The sequence below is a fragment of the Astyanax mexicanus genome, chromosome 16 (assembly GCF_023375975.1).
Source record: "Astyanax mexicanus isolate ESR-SI-001 chromosome 16, AstMex3_surface, whole genome shotgun sequence".
In the NCBI taxonomy this organism is placed as follows: Eukaryota; Metazoa; Chordata; class Actinopteri; order Characiformes; family Acestrorhamphidae; genus Astyanax; species Astyanax mexicanus.
In genome coordinates, this window is record NC_064423.1 from 13349765 (window position 1) to 13369311 (window position 19547).

Genomic DNA, 19547 nt, shown 5'->3' on the forward strand with positions numbered 1-19547 from the left:
GGTCTGCTTTACAATTTGGCATTTGGATGTTTATTTCATATGCTTATTATAATTTTTCTTTAGAAAACAATGACCATGTTTGGGTGGTTCACAAACTTATATATATTATATATATTTACTAAGAGTAAAGCAGCCTCCTTCAACCTTACATGCAGCTTTTATACTAAACATGGTGCAAACATAACCTCCTTATATTTCAATTCACTAAAAGTGTAATATATCAAAAATCATTGTCACATAAAAGACAGAGTTTCCCTCTGGCAGCTTCTCTATGTAAAAATGTGCAATGTCCATTATTCCATATTGAAAATCTCATTAAAACGGCAATTTGATTCATCAAATTAATTTGATCAACTTTCCAGCTCTGACTGCTCAATATTGGAAAGAAATAGAAAAAGAAATAAATATTGCAATATTAAAATTACAAAAATGTTCACCAAAAATGTAAAGAATTGATTTTGGTAATTATTGCATCTAGTATATCGAAGACTGGAATAAAGTAAATGGTTAAATAAATGGTTGCAAATATAAGTAACTGAGCGAATTCAAGGAGAGTCCACACTAAACCTCCAGACTTTCAGTAACAATAACACCAATAATAACACCACAGCTACTGTCTATTATCAGCTACAGATAGAGCTCTGACCCTTCTGTCCAGGTGAAACACCTCACTGGCGTCTTGGGCTTTGGCATCAGGGTCCGCAAGTCCATGTAGGAGCATCTGCGTGATCTTTGGCCCCTCTGGCCCCGGCAGACCAGCCGCCATGTGTAGTGGATATAGACCCTTCAGCTACAAAACAGGAGGAACAACATTACAATGATGTTTCTTCAGTGCAGTCAAACAGACAAACATACAGCACCATTCAGAAACTCATTGTTTTATATGCAATAACTAGAGCTGGGCAATATGACAATATTTTGTATTGTGATGATAAATTTCATTAGCTGAAACACCGACCCAACATTTCTAAGAATAAATCATGTAGTAACTTAAAAAGGTTAAAAAAACAGACCAAGACCAGAAGTAAACTCTTGGACTTTCTTTCCTGGGGCAGTCCTGATGAGAGCCAGTTTCATCACAACGTTTTGATGGCTGCAACTGCACTTTGCATGCATACTTTGTGGATATTTGCGGATTAATTGACCTTCATTAGTTAAATTATGTTCTTTACTTAATTGATTAGTTCTTGCCATAATATAGATTAGAGCATTACTCAAATAGGACTAATCACTGTATATCAACTCTACCTCTTCACAACTTTACAACTGATGCTCTCAAACACATTAAGAGACAAGAAATTCAAGTAATTAAAACTTGATAAGTTTAGCACAGCTGTTAAATGAAAGCCTGAATTCCAGGTGACTCAACCTTATAAAGCTGACTGAGAAAAATCAGCCAAGATGTGCAAAGCTGTCATCTAGCAAGAGGTGCTATTTTGAAGAATCTAACATATAAAACATATTCTGGTTTGTTTAAATAATTCCATATATTCAATAATTTCATAGTTTGGAAGACTTTAGTATTAATCTACAATACAGAAAAAACATTTGCATATCCTCAAGTGAGGTCGCAAAGACCATCAAAAATGTTGTGATGAAACTGGCTCTCATCAGGAACGCCCGGAAAAGGAAGTGCAAGAGTTACCTCTGTTTCACAGGATCAGTTCATTGAAGTTACCAGCCTCAGAAACTACAAGTTAACAGCACCCCAAATAAGCGTATTTTGGTTGGTTTAACTCTTTTATATTTAGTACATGATTCTTTATGTGTTTCTTTACAATCTGGATGACTTCAGTAATAATTTACAATGTAGGCAAAAAATAAAAACATGAGAAGGTGTGTCCATACTTTTGACTGGTACTGGTTATATTTAAAATAATATTGTATATGTTGTTAATAGTTTGTCATAATATATTGTTATGGTATTATTTTTGCTTAGTTTACTTAGTTTACTTCAAATGATTTGAACATTAAATCAGTTTTCTAATTGTATCTTTATTTTATTTAAATTGCTGATCTCAGTCGTTTGAACTGTGTCCGCTAGATTAGGTCAGATTTGACCTGTTTTAATCTGCAGCTACAGACCGCTTGTTGCCCAAACCTGCTTCTGTGGAGCTCACCCTCGTCCCCTGCAGAGTTCAGCTCTGACCCACATTTAACACAGTTAAGCCTGCTAATCAAGGTCTTCAGGATTTTAATTAAACAGCCAGGTATGTCTGTATGTGTGTGTGTGTGTGTGTGGAGGAGGATGAATGGGTGAGAATGTGTGAGCATGACTGGAGCCTCACCTTGGCGGTTAAGGGCAAGTCTGTGCGAGCGCCGCACTCCAGCAGCCGCCGCACGCCCTCAACATCACCCGCCTTAATGGACAAGAAGATGACAGGCATTGGGACGCTGGAGATGTTGGGGTCAGAGCCTCTGTTCAGCAGCAGATTCAGGGTGGACCAGCGGCTCTGACGTCTGTCACACAAGCGCCAGAAAGGAAAAATAATTTAACCATGGATATTGTATGAAAACTGGTACAGGAAGAATCAGGTCTGGCTGACCCACAGGCTTTAACCATTAGCTCAGATTAACACTGGACTAAGTCTCAGTTTTAGAGGTGAAGAGAAGAATTAGAGGTCTGACAGGTAAAGTGCAGTAATAAAGTCATTGCTAAGTTGACTTTTCTGGGCTATACAGCACTGCCGCTAGACTACTAAATAATAGGATACTTCTAAAACATTTGACCAGTAGTGTATGTTTAGGTTTTAGACTTTTGTTATTTTGTTGAAACAATATAGAACTGTACTGACCAGGCCATGCCCTGCTCTTTCTTATGCAGTATTCTTAAACACGAATGAGTTAAAGACTCACTCAGTCTTCATGAGCGCCATCACGCGGACAGTTTCCAGGGTTTCCGCAGGCTTTACGTGGCCTGCTTGGCACAGGACCTCAGCCATCTGCTGCTTGATGCCCTCTGTGACGTTAATATGAAGGCTAGCCACGGAACAAGCAGAGTCAAATACAGCATCCTCCACTGAGATTCCAAATACTGCCACTTCTATCTTTGGCTCCAGATTTTGCTGTTTGGAAAACCCATCTTGTTCCTCAGGCTCTCCCTCCTGTCTGGTTAGGGCGTCGACAGGGGTGTTCCCATCCAGCACCTGCAGAGAGCTGCTCACCGTGTTCAGCTGGGCCTCCTCCAAGAGTTCAGCAGCTTCCACTGCCTGAGATTCAGTGTCCTGAAGAGCCATCTCAGCTTTGTTTGGACAGGCACTGTCCTCTGAGGGCTCTGAGGCTTTAGATTCCACAGCACAGCTGAAATGTTCAGGTAAAGAATCTGGCTTCAGCGGACCTGTTTGGCTGCCTGTGTCTCCTTGTCCTTCATGCTCCTCCAGAGAGGTGCTGGTCAGGGTTGAAGAGGTTATGATCTGTAGAATAAGGGAGGAAGAGGGAACCGTTAAACAAGAAATCAATATAAATTTGACAGTCATTCCTGTTCACAATAGCATAAATTAGCCAATCAAATAAATGTTATAAAAACAATTTTATAAAAGCCAAAATGTAAGATGATAACATGATGGCAGCGATTGTAGCAGAAGTGGTTTATGATAATATATTAATCTTTATATCCACATCTTCCTGGTCAATATTAGCTTTGCTTTTTCGTATGTTTAGAATTGTTTACCTGCACGGACACATAAGGAATCATGTAGTAAACTTAAAAGTGATAAATAAACCAAAATACACTGCATTTTTACATTTAGGTGGCTCTAATCTGGGGTGCTTTTAACTTGGGTGGTCCTGATGAGTGCCAGTTTCATCATAACCTTTCTGATGGTCTTTGCCATTACACTTAAGAATACTTTTAAATGTCATGATTTTTTTCAGATAGACTGATTGACTGACCTTCATTTCTGAAAGTATTTTTTTTCTTTATTAGTTGAGTAGTTCTTGCATTAATATGGATTAGAACATTACTCAAATAGAACTTTTCACTGATGCAACACAACTGATGCTTTCAAACACATTAAGAGGGAAACAAATTAATGTAATTAACTCTTGACAAGTTCAGCACAGCTGTTAACTGAAAGCCATTTCTGGTGACTACCACATAAAGCTGACTGAGACAATGCCAGTATGTGTAAAGCTGTCTCTATCTAAGCAAGAGGTGCTACTTTAAAGAATCTAAAATATAAAACATAATCTTTGTTGTTTAACACAAAATTTCATATGTTTTTCTTCATAGTTTGTATGACTAAGACAAAAACATTTTTTATGGTAATGTTTAACAGTTTAAAAGTTAAAACTGTGTTTAATTCTAAGGGATTAAGGGAGCATGCAAAAAGATCAGTTGAATAAATTACTACAATTATCAGTTGACCTTACAAATGCAAATACCGGAAAAATGTAATGTATGGACCATTTAACAAATATGTTTCAAAGCATCCAGAGACTGCAACTCCCCTCAGGTCATCTGGCAGATGTTCCAAGGTTTCCATAGTCCTAACATGCCTGATTCCATTTATCAATTAATTATCCAGTCACTCAGGAGCTCAGTGTGTGTTTGAGCAGGAAAATAAACAAGACTGTAGAGGTCAAACATCACCATGAATGCATGAATAAGCTTGATATATTCAATATGCAGACATTTACCTTTTTTTAAATCTTAAAGCAGCATCATGTGAGAATTTACATTTTTAAGTACTGGGCTCAGTGTAAAGCTGGAAAGTGTTAAGTTTTACACTAATGCTTAAACTCACTCTTTCAGAGCCCCATGAAAAAGGGATACAGAAACAGCATCTAAAGTGGAAGATGTAATGCTTTGTAAATAAAGAAGTAAATGTTACACCCACTATACTGCAACTTAAAGTATCTGGCTGTAAATGGCATTTTTTTTTTGAGATAAGTGAATATGTGAAAAGACAGAATAGTTTATACCAAACAATAACTAATTTATTTTAAATAATTTTTCAGCGTTTCCTCTATGATTTACCTTTATGATTTTTATGATATCAGAACAGGGAGTGTGGGAGAGAGCAGGCAGGGAGCCGATAATTGCCATGCTTAAGTTATGTAACCTAATTCTTTAATCTTACCTGCAAAAATGAAAGGAAATAAAGATTTCAGCATTGATTATCATGCTTGGTGTCAGTTTACCCAATGTACTACCTGTACCTCTTGGAGAACTGTCTGTTTTCTAACTGAAAGAAATGAGCTGCACAAGGCCATAATAGCAGTGCTAGCTGAGGTAGCATAGCCTTAGCATTTGTTTGATCATTTCTGCGTTCAGAAATGTTGCTACTTCTCCTCTCCTTCTTCTCCTTTCCTACTACTAGGAGGTGGAATGGAAAGAAGGAGCTGTAATTGGGGAAATGGGACAGCTGAACCCTTTTAATTGGATGTTGACTAGGGATAGACTGAGCCAATCACACTCATTTTCAGCTCCCCTAACACTGCCCAGCTGCTGCAAACAGTCATCAGATACAGCTCTAGAAAAAAATTACAAGACAACATCTTGTTTTTTTCTGAGCAATTTTATATATTTTAGTAAAATGAACACTACGGTTTTATTCTATAAACCACTGACAACATTTCTCCCAAGTTACAAATCCATATATTTTATTTCGAGCATTTATTTTCAGAAAATGAGAAATTATCAAAATAATGAAAAAGGTACAGTACTTTGAAACCTTAAATAATTTAAAGAAAACAGGTTCATATTCATATAGAAACAACAATACTAAAGTTTTAAGAGTTCAGAAATCAATATTTGGTGAAATAACCATGATTTGTAATCACAGCTTTCATGTGTCTTGGCATGCTCTCCACCAGTCTTTCACACTAATTTTGGGTGACCTTCAGCATTGTCTGATGGCTCAATACCCATTTTACACCCACTAGCAGTGTGAAAGACTGGTGGAGAGCTTAAGGTTTACTTGAGGTTTAAAAGCTCTGCATCTTTTTTTTATTTCAGCCATTTCTCATTTTCTGCAAATAAACGCTCTAAATTACAATATTTGTATTTGGAAATTGGAGAATTTTTCATTTTACTCAAACATATACCTATAAATAAGAGAAACTACTTATTTTGAAGTGGTTTCTATTTTTTCTAAAGCTGTATATGGTCATACTGTTTAAATGTGGATGTTTAAACTCATGTTCATTGAAGAGAAAATACTACATTTCCGAAATTATGTGAAATATTATGTTCTTTATGTTTTATTCAAATACATTTTATGTATCTCTTTTATTTGTTCATAATCAGTGATGATATATGTTCTACAGTCATTTAAGTGTTTTTATAAAGTTGTATTATTTTTACACATACACAAATAATAAAAAAATGAATTAAGAAATTTATTTGATTTAAAAATGTGTGCTCAGGTGCTTTGTGGGCGTGGTCACAGTGATGTCACTCCAAAATCATCTCCCGTTAGAAGCCTCTGTGAGGAGGATTTTAAGTGGTTTCTTTTGTCTCTTCAGATTAATTGAAAAGGTGGCAAGATGGCGTTACAAAATCCATTTCCGGGTCACGAAGGAGAGGAGGAGGATCAGTAGGAAAAAGAAAGGGACTTTTGGGGTTTCTGCATGCAGCCAGTGATGCAATCCAGCGCATAGGTAAATACTGCAGCCCTAATTTTAAATTAAAAGTCCTCTGCAGAGTTTAAATTCTGAAGTAGCAGAGGCAATAATTAATAATACGCACATTATCCAGTGGAAACAATGTATTGTGCTTGGTCAGTATGTCTGAAGGGGTGTTTTAATGTTCAGTGTTCAAGTATGTTTACCTTGTGGTTTTGTAAATGAAAAAATACAAAAATACCTTTAGACTATTAATACCATTTAAGTAATTTTGAAAAAAGTGGCAAGTTTAATAAAATTCAGCAAAAATTGTTCAGTATTCAGTAGGGGTGTCACGATCTCGATATTTTATCGAAATCGAATCGAAATGAGGTCACGATCTCGAGTATCGAAGTCAAAAAGAGGATCGACGATCCCTCCCGCGCGCGCTACGCAAATAGCGCAGCGCGCTACGCAAATGGCGCGGCACCAACACAGCGCATCCTATTCATTTAAATAGAGATAGCCACTGCATGAGCGCAGTCGGCGGGAGTGTGATCACTGTTTTTATCTGTCCAACGGGGGAGGGGGGGCGGGGGTTGGGCGCGCAGGTTTTGTATCTGTATCTAACGGAGGGGTGGGTGCGCGCAGGTGAGAGCGTGTGAACTCGCTGAAATGCGTGTGTCAGTGTGACTTGAGAACACTGACTATAGATCACAGTGAGGTGGATTAAAAATCTTAAACTTATAATTGACTACACCTGTTGCTTTCCATTGAATTAAAAAAACATCTTTCTCTCAGATAAAGTAAACACAAGCGTGTTTCTGACTAAAATAAAAGCTTTTCAGGAGAGATATAAGTTATGTGTAAATATTTATAAGACAATACCCACATCACTTATCTAACCAGCCTGTACTGATTTCTGCCCCCCAATAATGCTTTCAATGACCTCTAATAGCCTTTAATAGTCTTCAGTAGCCTTTAAAAGACTTAACTGGCAGCCGTGGTGTGTCCACTAAACTCCGTAGTTATAAACATCCTGAGGTTAGCAGCGCGCTAACTGACCTGTTCATAATGTAATCCGAGCAGTGCCTCCGTGTCGGCTGTTCTAACCTGCTGCTGTTAGCTGCTTGGGCTGAAAGATGAACTGTAGTGAGCTGTATTATCCGGTTAGTGGGGTTAAAACCTTTATTTGTTTACAGAAACAGTAAAAACGGACTGGCTGAGCTCTGTAGCCCGTGGCTGGGCTGTACTGAAGTAGTGACTGAGTGAAGAGAGCGGGGTGCTGCTGCTGCTGCAGCTCCGACTAGTGGTTTGATGAAGAACTGCAGCTTCATGTAATGAGCAGTTTCACCAGCCATCCACAAACAGCTCTGATAAACTGCTTGTTTTAATAGTGCACACTGTTGCTACCAAAAAAGTCACTAGATGGCATTACCATATATATCTTAATAAATAATAATAATAATATTTATAATAATAATAATAATAATAATAATAATAATAATAATAATAAATATATTATTTAAATTTTATGAGGCATAAAATAATAACAAGAAAAAAAACAAGAAAATCGAGAATCGAATCGAATCGTGACCCTCAAATCGAAAATGAAATCGAATCGAGGATTTAGAGAATCGTGACACCCCTAGTATTCAGACAAGTATTTAATGTTGTCTAAATATTAACGTTATTTGGTTTTGGTTTAAGACATACATTTTTATTTTGGCGCATTCCAGATGTGAACTGAAGCAGTAGAGCACTATTACAGGATTTTACACTAATATGATTTGGATTACACAGTTCTTGAGAGAAGTCTTTTAAAGCTTTACCAAAAATTATATATTTTCAAGCAGGGAAATGTTTAATTAACCACATTCAGACTTTAATAAAGCTTACCTTAGGGGTGTCCCCTCCTGGAGTGTGTGAAGAGTCTGGAGTTCTCTCAGCCTCTGTCTCGATTAGAGACTGGAACGGGTAGTACAGAACTGCACACACTGCCAGAGCAGACATGCCCTCCTCATTCAGCTTATCCACGTCTGCTCCACTGTCCAGCAGCAAGTGGATCACCTCATCATGACAGTTGACCTGCAATTACAGCACTGCTTTAAATGTGGGAGAACAGAAGCTCTACAGCAGGCCAGCAGCTGTCAGTCATCTTAATGATTTGGGGTTATACGGAAAACACATACAAGTGCTGCCATCTGCTGGCCACAGTACAACCAACAGCCCTTAGAGAAGAGACAATCATATTCACAATGCATTATATATGTATTTATAATGCATTATATCTTATAATGACTGTCATAAGCTTGTATAATAACTTACAAGTAATTATCCACCCATCATCACTAGTACACTCTTACTCATATATTGCACTTCTGTCTTGTGTCTTTTGTCTCTCATTCCTTTAGAATTATTTTTATTTAGTTGTACTTTAGTCAATTATCGCTTTATGTTGTTTTTTTTATTTTGCTGTAACTTTGAGTAGGAGAGTAATGCAATCCTCTGTATGTCCTGTACATATGCAGTATTTACAATTCAACTACTTGACTCAAATATATATATAACAGGATTCATAATGACTTATTATATATATATATATATATATATATATATATATATATATCAAACTTTCTTTAATTTCCCTGCGACTTTGCAAGCTCTCCAACTTAGAAATTATGCAAGGTCCACTGTGAGAGACATAATCTAAAAAAGAAAAAAATCCGGAAATCACAATGTATGATTTTTTTGTGTGTTACTGCTGCATATAAGGATTTAAACTAGGGCTGGCCCGAATAGCGTTTTTTGAGCTCCGGATATTCGGCACTGATTCGAAGCGAATATTCGAATATTCGTTTTTAAAAAAAGAGGTAAAAAAAATAAATAAAAAAAAAGCAAATCACGGCCCCTTTAATCCACTGAAAAATGTTCAATTTGCTCTGACCGACGAGACATATTCACCCCGGATTTTTGGTGTTTTTATCCCCCATATTTTTTCTGTGTTTTTAGCTCAGATTTCTTTGTGTTTTCATCCCGGAATTTCTGCTGCCCCACACGCGGCTTATCCGCTGCGTAAGCAGGCTAGGAGGCTGCTGCTGCACGGTTTCTCCGCTGCGCAAGCCAGCCCAGTAAATTGCTGTTTGTGTTTTCACACTTAGGCTATCTGCTTAAAAAAACAAACAAAAAAAATGTTTGTTCAGGAAGTATTTTATATTCTTAAACATTGGTAATTATATTAGAGGACAGTCATTGTAAACTGTACTTGGTCTATTTCGGTTAAAGGATTGTGCAGGGCATATTACTGATTTTGTATTTTTGCACTTGGGCTATAAGCTCAATATTAAATATTTCGTTTGTTTAGAAATTATTTTATATTTTAAACCATGTTAAATTATATTAGAGTAGAGGAAAGTCATTGTTAATGACGTTATTGTACTTGGTCTATTTCGGTTTAAGCATTGTGCAGGGCATAGCCGTATTACTGGTTTTGTATTTTTGCACTTGGGCTATAAGCTCAATATTAAATATTTCGTTTGCTTAGAAATTATTTTATATTTTTAAACCATTTTAAATTATATTAGATAAGAGGAAATTCGTTCAGACATCATTTTTGTAGGCCAGGCTTTTGTAACCGATTTAGCCCCTACTGTTGCCACATTACCCCTTACGTTTTATTATATAAATCAGTTTCGAAGAGCCTGCATTTTTTTTATCATGTATAATAGAGGTCTGCGCGAGACTGATTTTTAAACCCACTCTTCCACGCTCCCGCGTTTCTGTCTCGTTACCGCGCCGAAAAAAAATTGCTTCTTTTAATCCCGCGCCCGCCCGCCACATACACATTTCTGCCGCTCCCGCCCCACGTTCCTAATGTAAATTAAATAAACTACATTTAATGCTTCAAATTTACTTATATATTTATTAAAACAGCAGCGCTGAATAGTGCGGTCCCGTTCCTTACCCCAGTCCAAACACCATCGGTGTGTGCGTGTGTGTGTCGGTCCATCCTGCGCGTTGAGAGTTTTCTTTAGGTTTTTTTTTTTTTACAATTATTACAGTTTTCTTAACTATTTATTAATTTGCTCCCGCATCGTCTGGATTAAACTCCCGCTCCAGCCAATAACAGTTCAGTTCTGTCCCGCGCGCAAGATATTCTGACGGGACCCGCGAAAACAGAAGTGGTTAGAGTGAGGTGGAACTCTGGAAAGGAGAAAAAAAACGAATATCCGAATACCAAAATTAAAAACCGAATACCTACTCAACGAACGAATATCGGAATACCCGAATATTCGGGTCCAGCCCTAATTTAAACACCAGTGAAAATCAATGTTCATATTTGTTACCTTAGCCTTTGTTTGCAATTACAGAGGTCAAACGTTTCCTGTAGTTTTTCACCAGGTTTGCACACACTGCAAGCAGGGATTTTGGCACATTACTCCACACAGATCTTCTCCAGATCAGCCAGGATTCTGGGCTCTCACTGAGAAACACGGAGTTTGAGCTCCCTTAAAAGATTTTCTATAGGGTTTAGGTCTGGAGACTGGATAGGCCACTCCAGAACGTTGATATGTTTCTTACGTGCCATGCATGACTTTAAACTATGAGGTCTTAGTGTAAGCTGCTTGGCAATTTCCCCGTAGCCCTTTCAAGCCTTGTGGAGCTCTACAATTTTGTCTCTGGTGTCTTTGGACAGCTGTTTGGTCTTAGTCATATTAGTAGTTGGAGTCTTACTGATTGTGTGTGATGGACAGATGTATTTATGCAGCTAATGACGTCAAACAGGTGCTTCTAATTGAGAATAATAAGTGGTGTGGAGGTTAGGGCTGGACCTGAATATTCGGGTATTCGGATATTCGCTCGTTGAATAGGTTTTCAGTTTTTAATTTTGGTATTCGGATATTCCTTTTTTTTTTCTTTTCTTAGCTTCACCTCGCACTAAGTCCGAGTCAAGTCAGGGGATTTGGCACGTCTGTCAAGCAAGATAATGGACAGTTTTGGGGGCAGAGATGAAAAAGTACAGCAGGTACATCTCAGATTTGTAGTTTAATGCTCTACTAAATTAGTGGCTTTAAAATGGGCTCAGGCTCGGGGACGGTCGGGCAGACCGCGCGGGTTCGGGTCGGTTCTGGCTGGATTTTTTCCTGCCTACGGGCTGCATTTGACGGAAAGTCTAGCAGCTCCTCAGTCAGACAACAGTATCAGCATATAAATCGCGTGCATTTTCCTACAGGACAAATCATTTAAAAGTGCAGATGAACTCCTTAGTGCCTGTCTGGCTTAAAATACTTAGGTACAGCTATTAAATTAATAAATCAACATTCATTAAAAATATCAGTGAGAAGTTCTGTATGCTAAATGACAAATAATCTAGCAACAAGCTAGAAGCTAATAAGCTAATAACATTTAATAATAACAGAAAAATAGATATGAAATTGGAAAACAATCAACTAATCTAAGCTCAAAATGCTAAAAGAAATAAAATCTAACGTATTTCAAAATATAAAATCGAAATACTGCAGCACTACAAAAGCCTAAGTGCGTAACAAAAAAAAAAAAAACAGCCTATCACAGATCATTTTCTTATGCTCAACCTGGCCCAAAAAAAGGGTGGGAAATCTGGGGTCCGTGGAAAATTTTGCGGTAATTTAAGGGGGCCGTGAGTTTAATTTTTTTTGTACTTTAATCCGTTTTTAATCTGTCTTTTTAAAAACGAATATTCGCTGCCAATCAGTGCCGAATATCCGGAGCTCAAAAAACGCTTTTCGGGCTAGCCCTAGTGGAGGTGGACTTTTAAGAGGCGTACTAACAGGTTTTTGAGGGCCAGAATTATTGCTGATTAGCAGCAGAAACACAAATAAATTATTAACAAATCATACATTGTGATTCCTCTCTCTCTCTTTTTTTATAAATGCAATATAAACATTCACATCATCCCACATTTACCTCATGAAAAACAGATATTTACCTGGGTGTCTGTATCATCTATATAAACACATACAGTATCCGGATCCGGATTCTTACATGCTTTATTTATGATGGATCTGAGATATCCACACCATTCCAACTGCAGAATTCTGATGCAGTTCTGGCCTCGTTAATTTGATTTTTTTTTCTATAGGAATAAATGGGGTGTACATTTTGTACACCCTTCTTATGTCATGATAATACAAATATATTAGTAACATACAACCAACAATATCTATGCAAGCACTTGACAACACCCTGGCAACGAATAAGCAACTCCACAGCAACCACCTAGAATATTATAAACCAGGGGTCTCAAACTCATTTTTGCCGAGGGCCACATTGGCATATTGGCTGTCCTCTGAGGGCCAGATGTAACTTATAAATATAAGAAAATGTAACCAGATGTAATACAAAATGAATGTAATTACTCCTTAATGTTAAATAACTCTCAATATATTATTTATTCAATCAAATATTACAGTTGCATGGAAAAATGGTTGCTTGTTGCTCTATTAACATAAATCCTTTTAATTTATAAGTTATATTAACTTTGATCAAAACGTTTGATACTGAAATAAGGCTTAATAAATATAAAATCAAAAATTGTGAGCTGTGACAGATTTAGCATTTCCTCAGATTTAGCAGTTCCTCATCCAACCACTAGTCGGAGCTGCAGCTGCAGCACCACAAGCCCGCAGTCTTTGCTTAGTCAGAGCTGCAGCCCAGCCACGGGCTACAGGGCTCAGCTGAGCCAGTCTGGAGCGTTTTTAAAAATTTGTAAGTTCTTCTGTGTATGAAATAAAATAACCCCACTAACCGGATAATACAGCTCTCTACAGTTCATCTTTCAGCCCAAGCAGCTAACAGCAGCAGTTTAGAGCAGCGTCACGGAGGCACTGCTCGGATTACATTATAAACAGGTCAGTTAGCGCGCTGCTAACCTCAGGATGTTTATAACTACGGAGTTTAGTGAACACACCACGGCTGCAAGGTTAGACTGTTGAAGGCTACTGAAGACTACTAAAGCAGGCAACGCAGCGTAAGCAAAAAAACAAAAACCACACACACACACCAAAATACAAGTTAAGATAAAATATGAAAACGAACATAATAAAGCATAAATAATTAAATTGAATTGCGGGCCAGATGTATGTTTATTTTGTTAACCCGTATGAAACCGCGTCGCGGGCCGCCTGTTATAAACCCATAGTATTGCCATATTGACCATGCACCAGCATTTTGTTCGCTGATAAAGATGTTAACTGATATCTTCTACTTAATATAACAATAATATTGTTCTCTTACTGTCGCAGCGATGAGGGCAGTGAAGCCTCCTGCGTCACTGACATCTGGGTGGATGTTCCCGTCTTTTAGGAGGTGACGTATAGCAGAGGGGACACCTAAGGAAGCTTCTCTGATGAATCTTTCTGAGCTGAGCTCCAGAGGACCTTTGGGCCCAAATGGTTCTCTGTTCATGGCCAGGACAGCAGCAACCTCCCAGGACAGCCCTTTAGCCTCAAATCTGCAATACATGTGAGTGTGTGTGTTTTATTTTTGAATGCATTTTTATTAAAATGAATGTGTTAATATTGTATACAGTGTTCCTATTTGCTCAGTAGAACTGAAAAAATGGGTAGTGGGTTTAGAAACAATGATAGTGTGCTAATAATGATTGCTGTGCTAAGATGATAACTTATACTGATGCTGTATATTGTAAAGCAGTAGAGAATTCGTATTAAGGTGAATCTAGTTCACGTGTATAGCATTTTAGGTGGTATTTACATTATTTTGTCCAGAGCATGTTTTAATTTGGTCAAAAAGTGAGCCCATAATTACATTTTATCTTAACATAAATATCCCCAATCTGGTATTTGAGTCACCACTAAATCAGCTGCTGACCTGTGTACATTGATATGAGCCTTGATTCGTAGCTGCAGAGGCATGTCCTCAGGAAACGTTGGGGTAACAAAATCACTGCTGCCAAAGAAGAGCAGATCCAGCTCTTTCCGCAGGCTATGGGTTATGGGCAGGTGGTCTGAGTCTGTGCAGTAATAAAAGATGTCCGGAGGCAGAATAAACCCATCATCCTCCAGTGAAGAAGGGTCATCCAGCAGAGACGTATCAATCAGCTTGGTGGATATTTCTGTTTCATTCTAGAAAAATGCATGAGAAAAAAATTAAATACATTGTTAAATTTTACTTACTCCCAACTTTTCATGTAAAGGGGTTTCACAGCAACCACTATACCTGGTATACCACAAAAATAACTAAGCAACTACCTAGCAAACTTATGCCACTCAGTAAAGATTTGTTGGTAGATTTTTCCCACCCATAATTCTACCATAGAAAAAGATGGGCATCAAACACTTTCTTCTTCTTTGTTTCTATTTAATTTTTGCAAGGACCGAGCACAAAAATGCACTTCAAACGGCCTGAATCAGTAGAATCTGTCCTACAAGCACATCCAATTAAGCCAATTAATTTGAATCTATGTTGTTTGATACTAGGCAAACAACTTGTGCAGTGCGTTTGGAAACAGCATAAGAGAAACTGCACAGTTTAAGTGCTCTGATACAATACCAAACTAAAGAGATTAATTTAAACAAGCACTGACAAGAAAAAAAATAAAATAAAGTGCAGAAATATAATATTGCAGAAAAAAAGTATTTATTTGTGGTTTAAATGTTCTATGCCAACACACATACATTTTATGGGAGAAGGTGGGCTAACACCCCCTCATATCAAACCCAGTTTAATATATAACTCCCTATAGTGTTAGATTAACTCGCAATATGTAACTAATATTTAACTGTCTAACTAATATATAAACTTTGGTAATTTAGTGGGACCAAATGTTATCGTGTGTTAAATCCAACCCTTAAAGAGTTAAGCAATACTATGCAACAACCAGATTTACATCAACCACTTAACAAAAAACACTCTATTCTTCTATACCTCTACAACATGTACCTGCAAACACTTTTAATTATGTAATCAATTAATACATATTACATACTGTATTACTGTATATTGATGTTCACATTGCATGTCTATGGCAGTACTCAGTTCAGTCTAACCTGGGTTAGGTGTTTATGTTTGGATAGTCTGCTCGTGTATCCTGGGACGTCCTGGAGTGTGAAGGCTCCCTCTATTCTGGTGCAGAGACGGAACAGCCACTTCCTGTACCACACACCCACTTCCTGCCGGCCATCCACGTAGGTAATCACCCCAGGCCCAAAGCGCTTATCAGCATGGAAAAGGCCCTGAAATGACAGGTGTCCAGAGTCAAGGTATTAATATTACTAATTATGTTACACCTCAGAAATGCAGTATATTATTAATGCATAAATAATGTATAAAACTAATTTTACTTTATATGTAATATATATATATTTTCTAATTTTCTCCCATTTCTTTCTCCCAAAATGTTGCTACGCAGATTGTCCCACCTATTTAGCTGCTACCCAGCTGTATATACCCATTACTAGTGATGCCACAACACAATTAGGGTAAAGATTAACACATGCCTCCTGATGCAGCATTGCCAAGTAGCCAGATGCTCGGAGGAAAGCGCAATGACTCTGTTCCGATACATCAGCTCACAGACACCTTATGCTGATTGACATCACTTGATGGTGGGAGCACCATCTACCCACCCAGAGAGAGCAATACTGACAAATGTGCTCTCTCAGGGCTCCGGCAGCTGATGCCGAGCCGCATGACCGGGTTACGAACCGGAGCTCTCCCCGATCATAGTGGCAGAGCTTAGCTCGCTGGACCTCTCTATGCCCATATATAATTACATTTAAACTGCAACCTACATATTCGCAACCTAACAAATACCTGACTGTTTTACCTGAAAAGTGGTTCCATCCCGAAACACATGGACCCCGTATCCTTCTTTGCGATTCAGATAGAACTTCCCAGTGAATCGGGAACCATCGGGCCAGATGTACGTTCCACTCCCATGGCGGAAATCCTTGTAGAAGGATCCTTCATACGACTAAATAATAAATACAACATCAAGTTACTAGAAGTACATTATAATAACCTGAAAAAAGTATTGAATTAAATTCTTTATACTTCTCTGTTGGTATAAACACTAATCATGCATAACATTATGATCACCTGCTTGTTTCTCTATAATTCAGTTTTTCTACAGAGCGTTCTTTATTCTTCATCCTCCTATCAACTGTTCTTAAATGATGGCCCCAACAGGACCACCACAGGCCATTGAGACTTGAGCTAGTCTTTTACAGTTTATATTTAAGCAATAGAACACGAGAGGGAGTGTGTTATCACGAATAATATCACTACTTTTTGGCGGAAGGTACAGTCCACATTAAAGCATATTCAAATTGATTTTCTTAAAGTTCTTTGATTTATTTTCATTATTCATTTTGTAAAAAGAAACTGTTGTATCACGAATAACATCACGGCTGTGATGATTAAGAAAATCAGTTTGAATATGCTTTTATTTGGACTGTACCTTCCGCCAAAAAGTAGTTCCACCACAACTGTAATAGAACTGAAACTTAACTACAAAACGATGTATGGTTTATACAGACTAACACCACGAAAGTTAGCTTGAAATCAAAATTGGGAATAAATGAAGATGGTAAACGGTAGGGCCGTGAAATGACGCTGATACTCTCCTCTCCCGCTCCGTGGAGTCATCTTCAGGTAAAGGCTGCGCATTTTTTTTTAGCATTTCTGCCTGTTTTGCTGTGTGGTGTTGGTTTTAGCTAGCTGGCTGGACTGTGGTTAGGTTAGCGTAGCTTGCTTTAGCTCAGCATTAACCGAGCGATTTTCTTTTCTTTTTTTCCACGAAAGACTAATCAGCGCTGCGGGCGAGCGTGCCGCGGCTGAGCGCTAGCCTGTGCTAAGCTAACGCTGCTGGGGGTGTCCTGTGTATATACGCCGTTACTCGGCAACGCGTCGGCGGAGTGATACAGGTTTAGTGTGAGAAGGCCGTGATGTTATCACGAATATCAATAACAGTGATATCATTTTTGAGGCATATCGATATGTATTGTTTACAGAATCTCTCACAGACAGGCGTTTTTTTTTAGCGGCGTCAGTTCACTGCAGAGCTAAACACAGGCAGCCTGCATAGCCAGGCTACATCAGTGCGTGATGACGTAATCACACAGGCACGTAGCCGGCTAGGCTAGGATATGCTAAGCTAGGCTAGGCTATGCTAGGCTAGGCACGGCACCTAAAATGTCCCGCGAAGAAGCGAAATCGACCCTAACCGAGCAGTTCTCGGCCGCGCTCCGGTCCGCACCTAAAATCTCCCGCGATGAAGCTCGGCTGCGCTCCGCTCCGAAAACCTCCCGCGATGAAGTGAAATCGACCCTAACCGAGCAGTTCTCGGCCGCGCTCCGCTCCGCACCTACAATCTCCCGTGATTAAACGCTCGGCTGCGCTCCGCTCCGTACCTAAAATATCCCACGATGAAGCTCGACTGCGCTCCGGTCCGCACCTAAGACCTCCCGCTCGGCTTCAGCGAAGGACGTTTTAGGTGCGGACCGGAGCGCAGCCGAGCTTCATCGCGGGAGCATTTAGACGCAGAATGTGCGCACCTGACGCTTCCACAAGTGATTAAGCAGAAGAAATAATTGAGGGAGGCAGGTCTGATTCAGTGTTTCGGCTTTCAAAGGTCTGATAGACTTCAGCTTGCTCCAAATTGTTCCGGAGAGTGGAGCCGACTAGCAACCGTAATACAGCTAATCTGTTCCACCACAACAAGCAGTTCCACGAAACACTATATCTTCCTTATTCTGGCTGAAACACTTTTGTAGTTTATGTTGTATGTAAGTTATTTATAGTTGATAATGCCTATATGTTTGTTTGTTTATTTGACGGGGATATCATGTCCCTTTTTGTATATATAGTCTTTTTGTATTCCTTATCCTGGTTGAAGCACTCTTGTTTTGATTTGATAAATATGTTTTCAAAAGAATAAGAAGCTCTCTCTCCCTTTGTTGTAGTGTAAAGTTATTTATATTGGTACTATGCTAATAGGTCATAGGTTTGTGTAAAATGACAGCAATTTTCTGTTGAGAACGATAACAGCATACTACTGTAAACAAAAAAAGTATTACAGATTTGTTTTTTAAGAATAACTATAACTATGTAACCTACTTTAAATGTTTGGGGTCTTAAGTTGTGAATGAAGGGCTATATGACGGTTGTTTTTCTAATGTTTAATAAGAACAATTGTAATATATCCTCTTGCTCACAGTTTCGCCATATATCACGAGTTCTAGCCGATACACGCCACTATTACCTGTCCATTTGGCCAGGTGTAAACACCATGTCCGTGTTTCAGATCCTCCACGAACTGTCCTTCATATCTGGATCCGTCCGGCCACTGCTGAACTCCCTCACCGTTTCTCTTCCTCAGGAAGCTGCTCAGAGTGAACTTCAGCCTGGACATAACTTCAGCTCCAGCTTTAGCTCTCTCTCTCACTCAGGAACATTTCAGTACCGAGAGAAAGCCGCTCTGAACACGACGAGCTGGTTAACTAATAATGCAGCTTTATATTTAAACTCCGGAGACAGTAGAAACTCCATGTTTTAGAAAAGTCTCACCTCCGTTCAGACTCCTGAAGTCATAATTCTAACCAGACATTTAATACACCCAACAGAGCGTGTTTATATCCCCTTTCCTGCTCACAAGTTGCAGCTTAGCAACGGGGACTCCCACAGTGTTCTCTCTAACTCTCCCTCTTTATCTCCCTCTTTACCTCTCTCCCTCTTTATCTCTGTATCTCTCTTGAGCTCTGTCTCTCTTTACCTCTCTCCCTTTTTATATATCTCCCTCTTTATATCTCTCTTTACCTCTCTCTCCTTTTTTATCTCTCTTTGTCCCTAGTTATCTCTCTCTGATCCTCAGTATTTCTCTCTCTCTCTTTCATTCATTCAGCTCGTAGTTGTTCAGTAACCCTAAACTCTTGTTCAGGTGAGCAACACTCTCCTCCCCCGGCAAATCAGAGTAATTAGTAACCAGATGGGCTCCATGTTTA

At 38.7% G+C, this 19547-nt stretch overlaps 1 protein-coding gene across 1 annotated transcript in view; it reads right to left on the reverse strand.

Moving 5' to 3' along the window:
• Positions 1-19460, reverse strand: part of ankmy1 (ankyrin repeat and MYND domain containing 1) — a 29117-nt gene extending 9657 nt beyond the window's left edge. Inside the window, exons 1-9 of the mRNA XM_007252604.4 lie at positions 18809-19460; positions 16373-16519; positions 15594-15779; positions 14416-14669; positions 13822-14038; positions 8446-8634; positions 2857-3413; positions 2289-2460; positions 647-790 (exon numbers count right to left, since the gene is read on the reverse strand). Coding sequence (XP_007252666.3) covers positions 647-790; positions 2289-2460; positions 2857-3413; positions 8446-8634; positions 13822-14038; positions 14416-14669; positions 15594-15779; positions 16373-16519; positions 18809-18958 — 2016 coding nt within the window. The 5' untranslated portion in view covers positions 18959-19460. The remainder of the gene's footprint in view (positions 1-646; positions 791-2288; positions 2461-2856; positions 3414-8445; positions 8635-13821; positions 14039-14415; positions 14670-15593; positions 15780-16372; positions 16520-18808) is intronic.
• Positions 19461-19547: the final 87 nt, after the last annotated feature.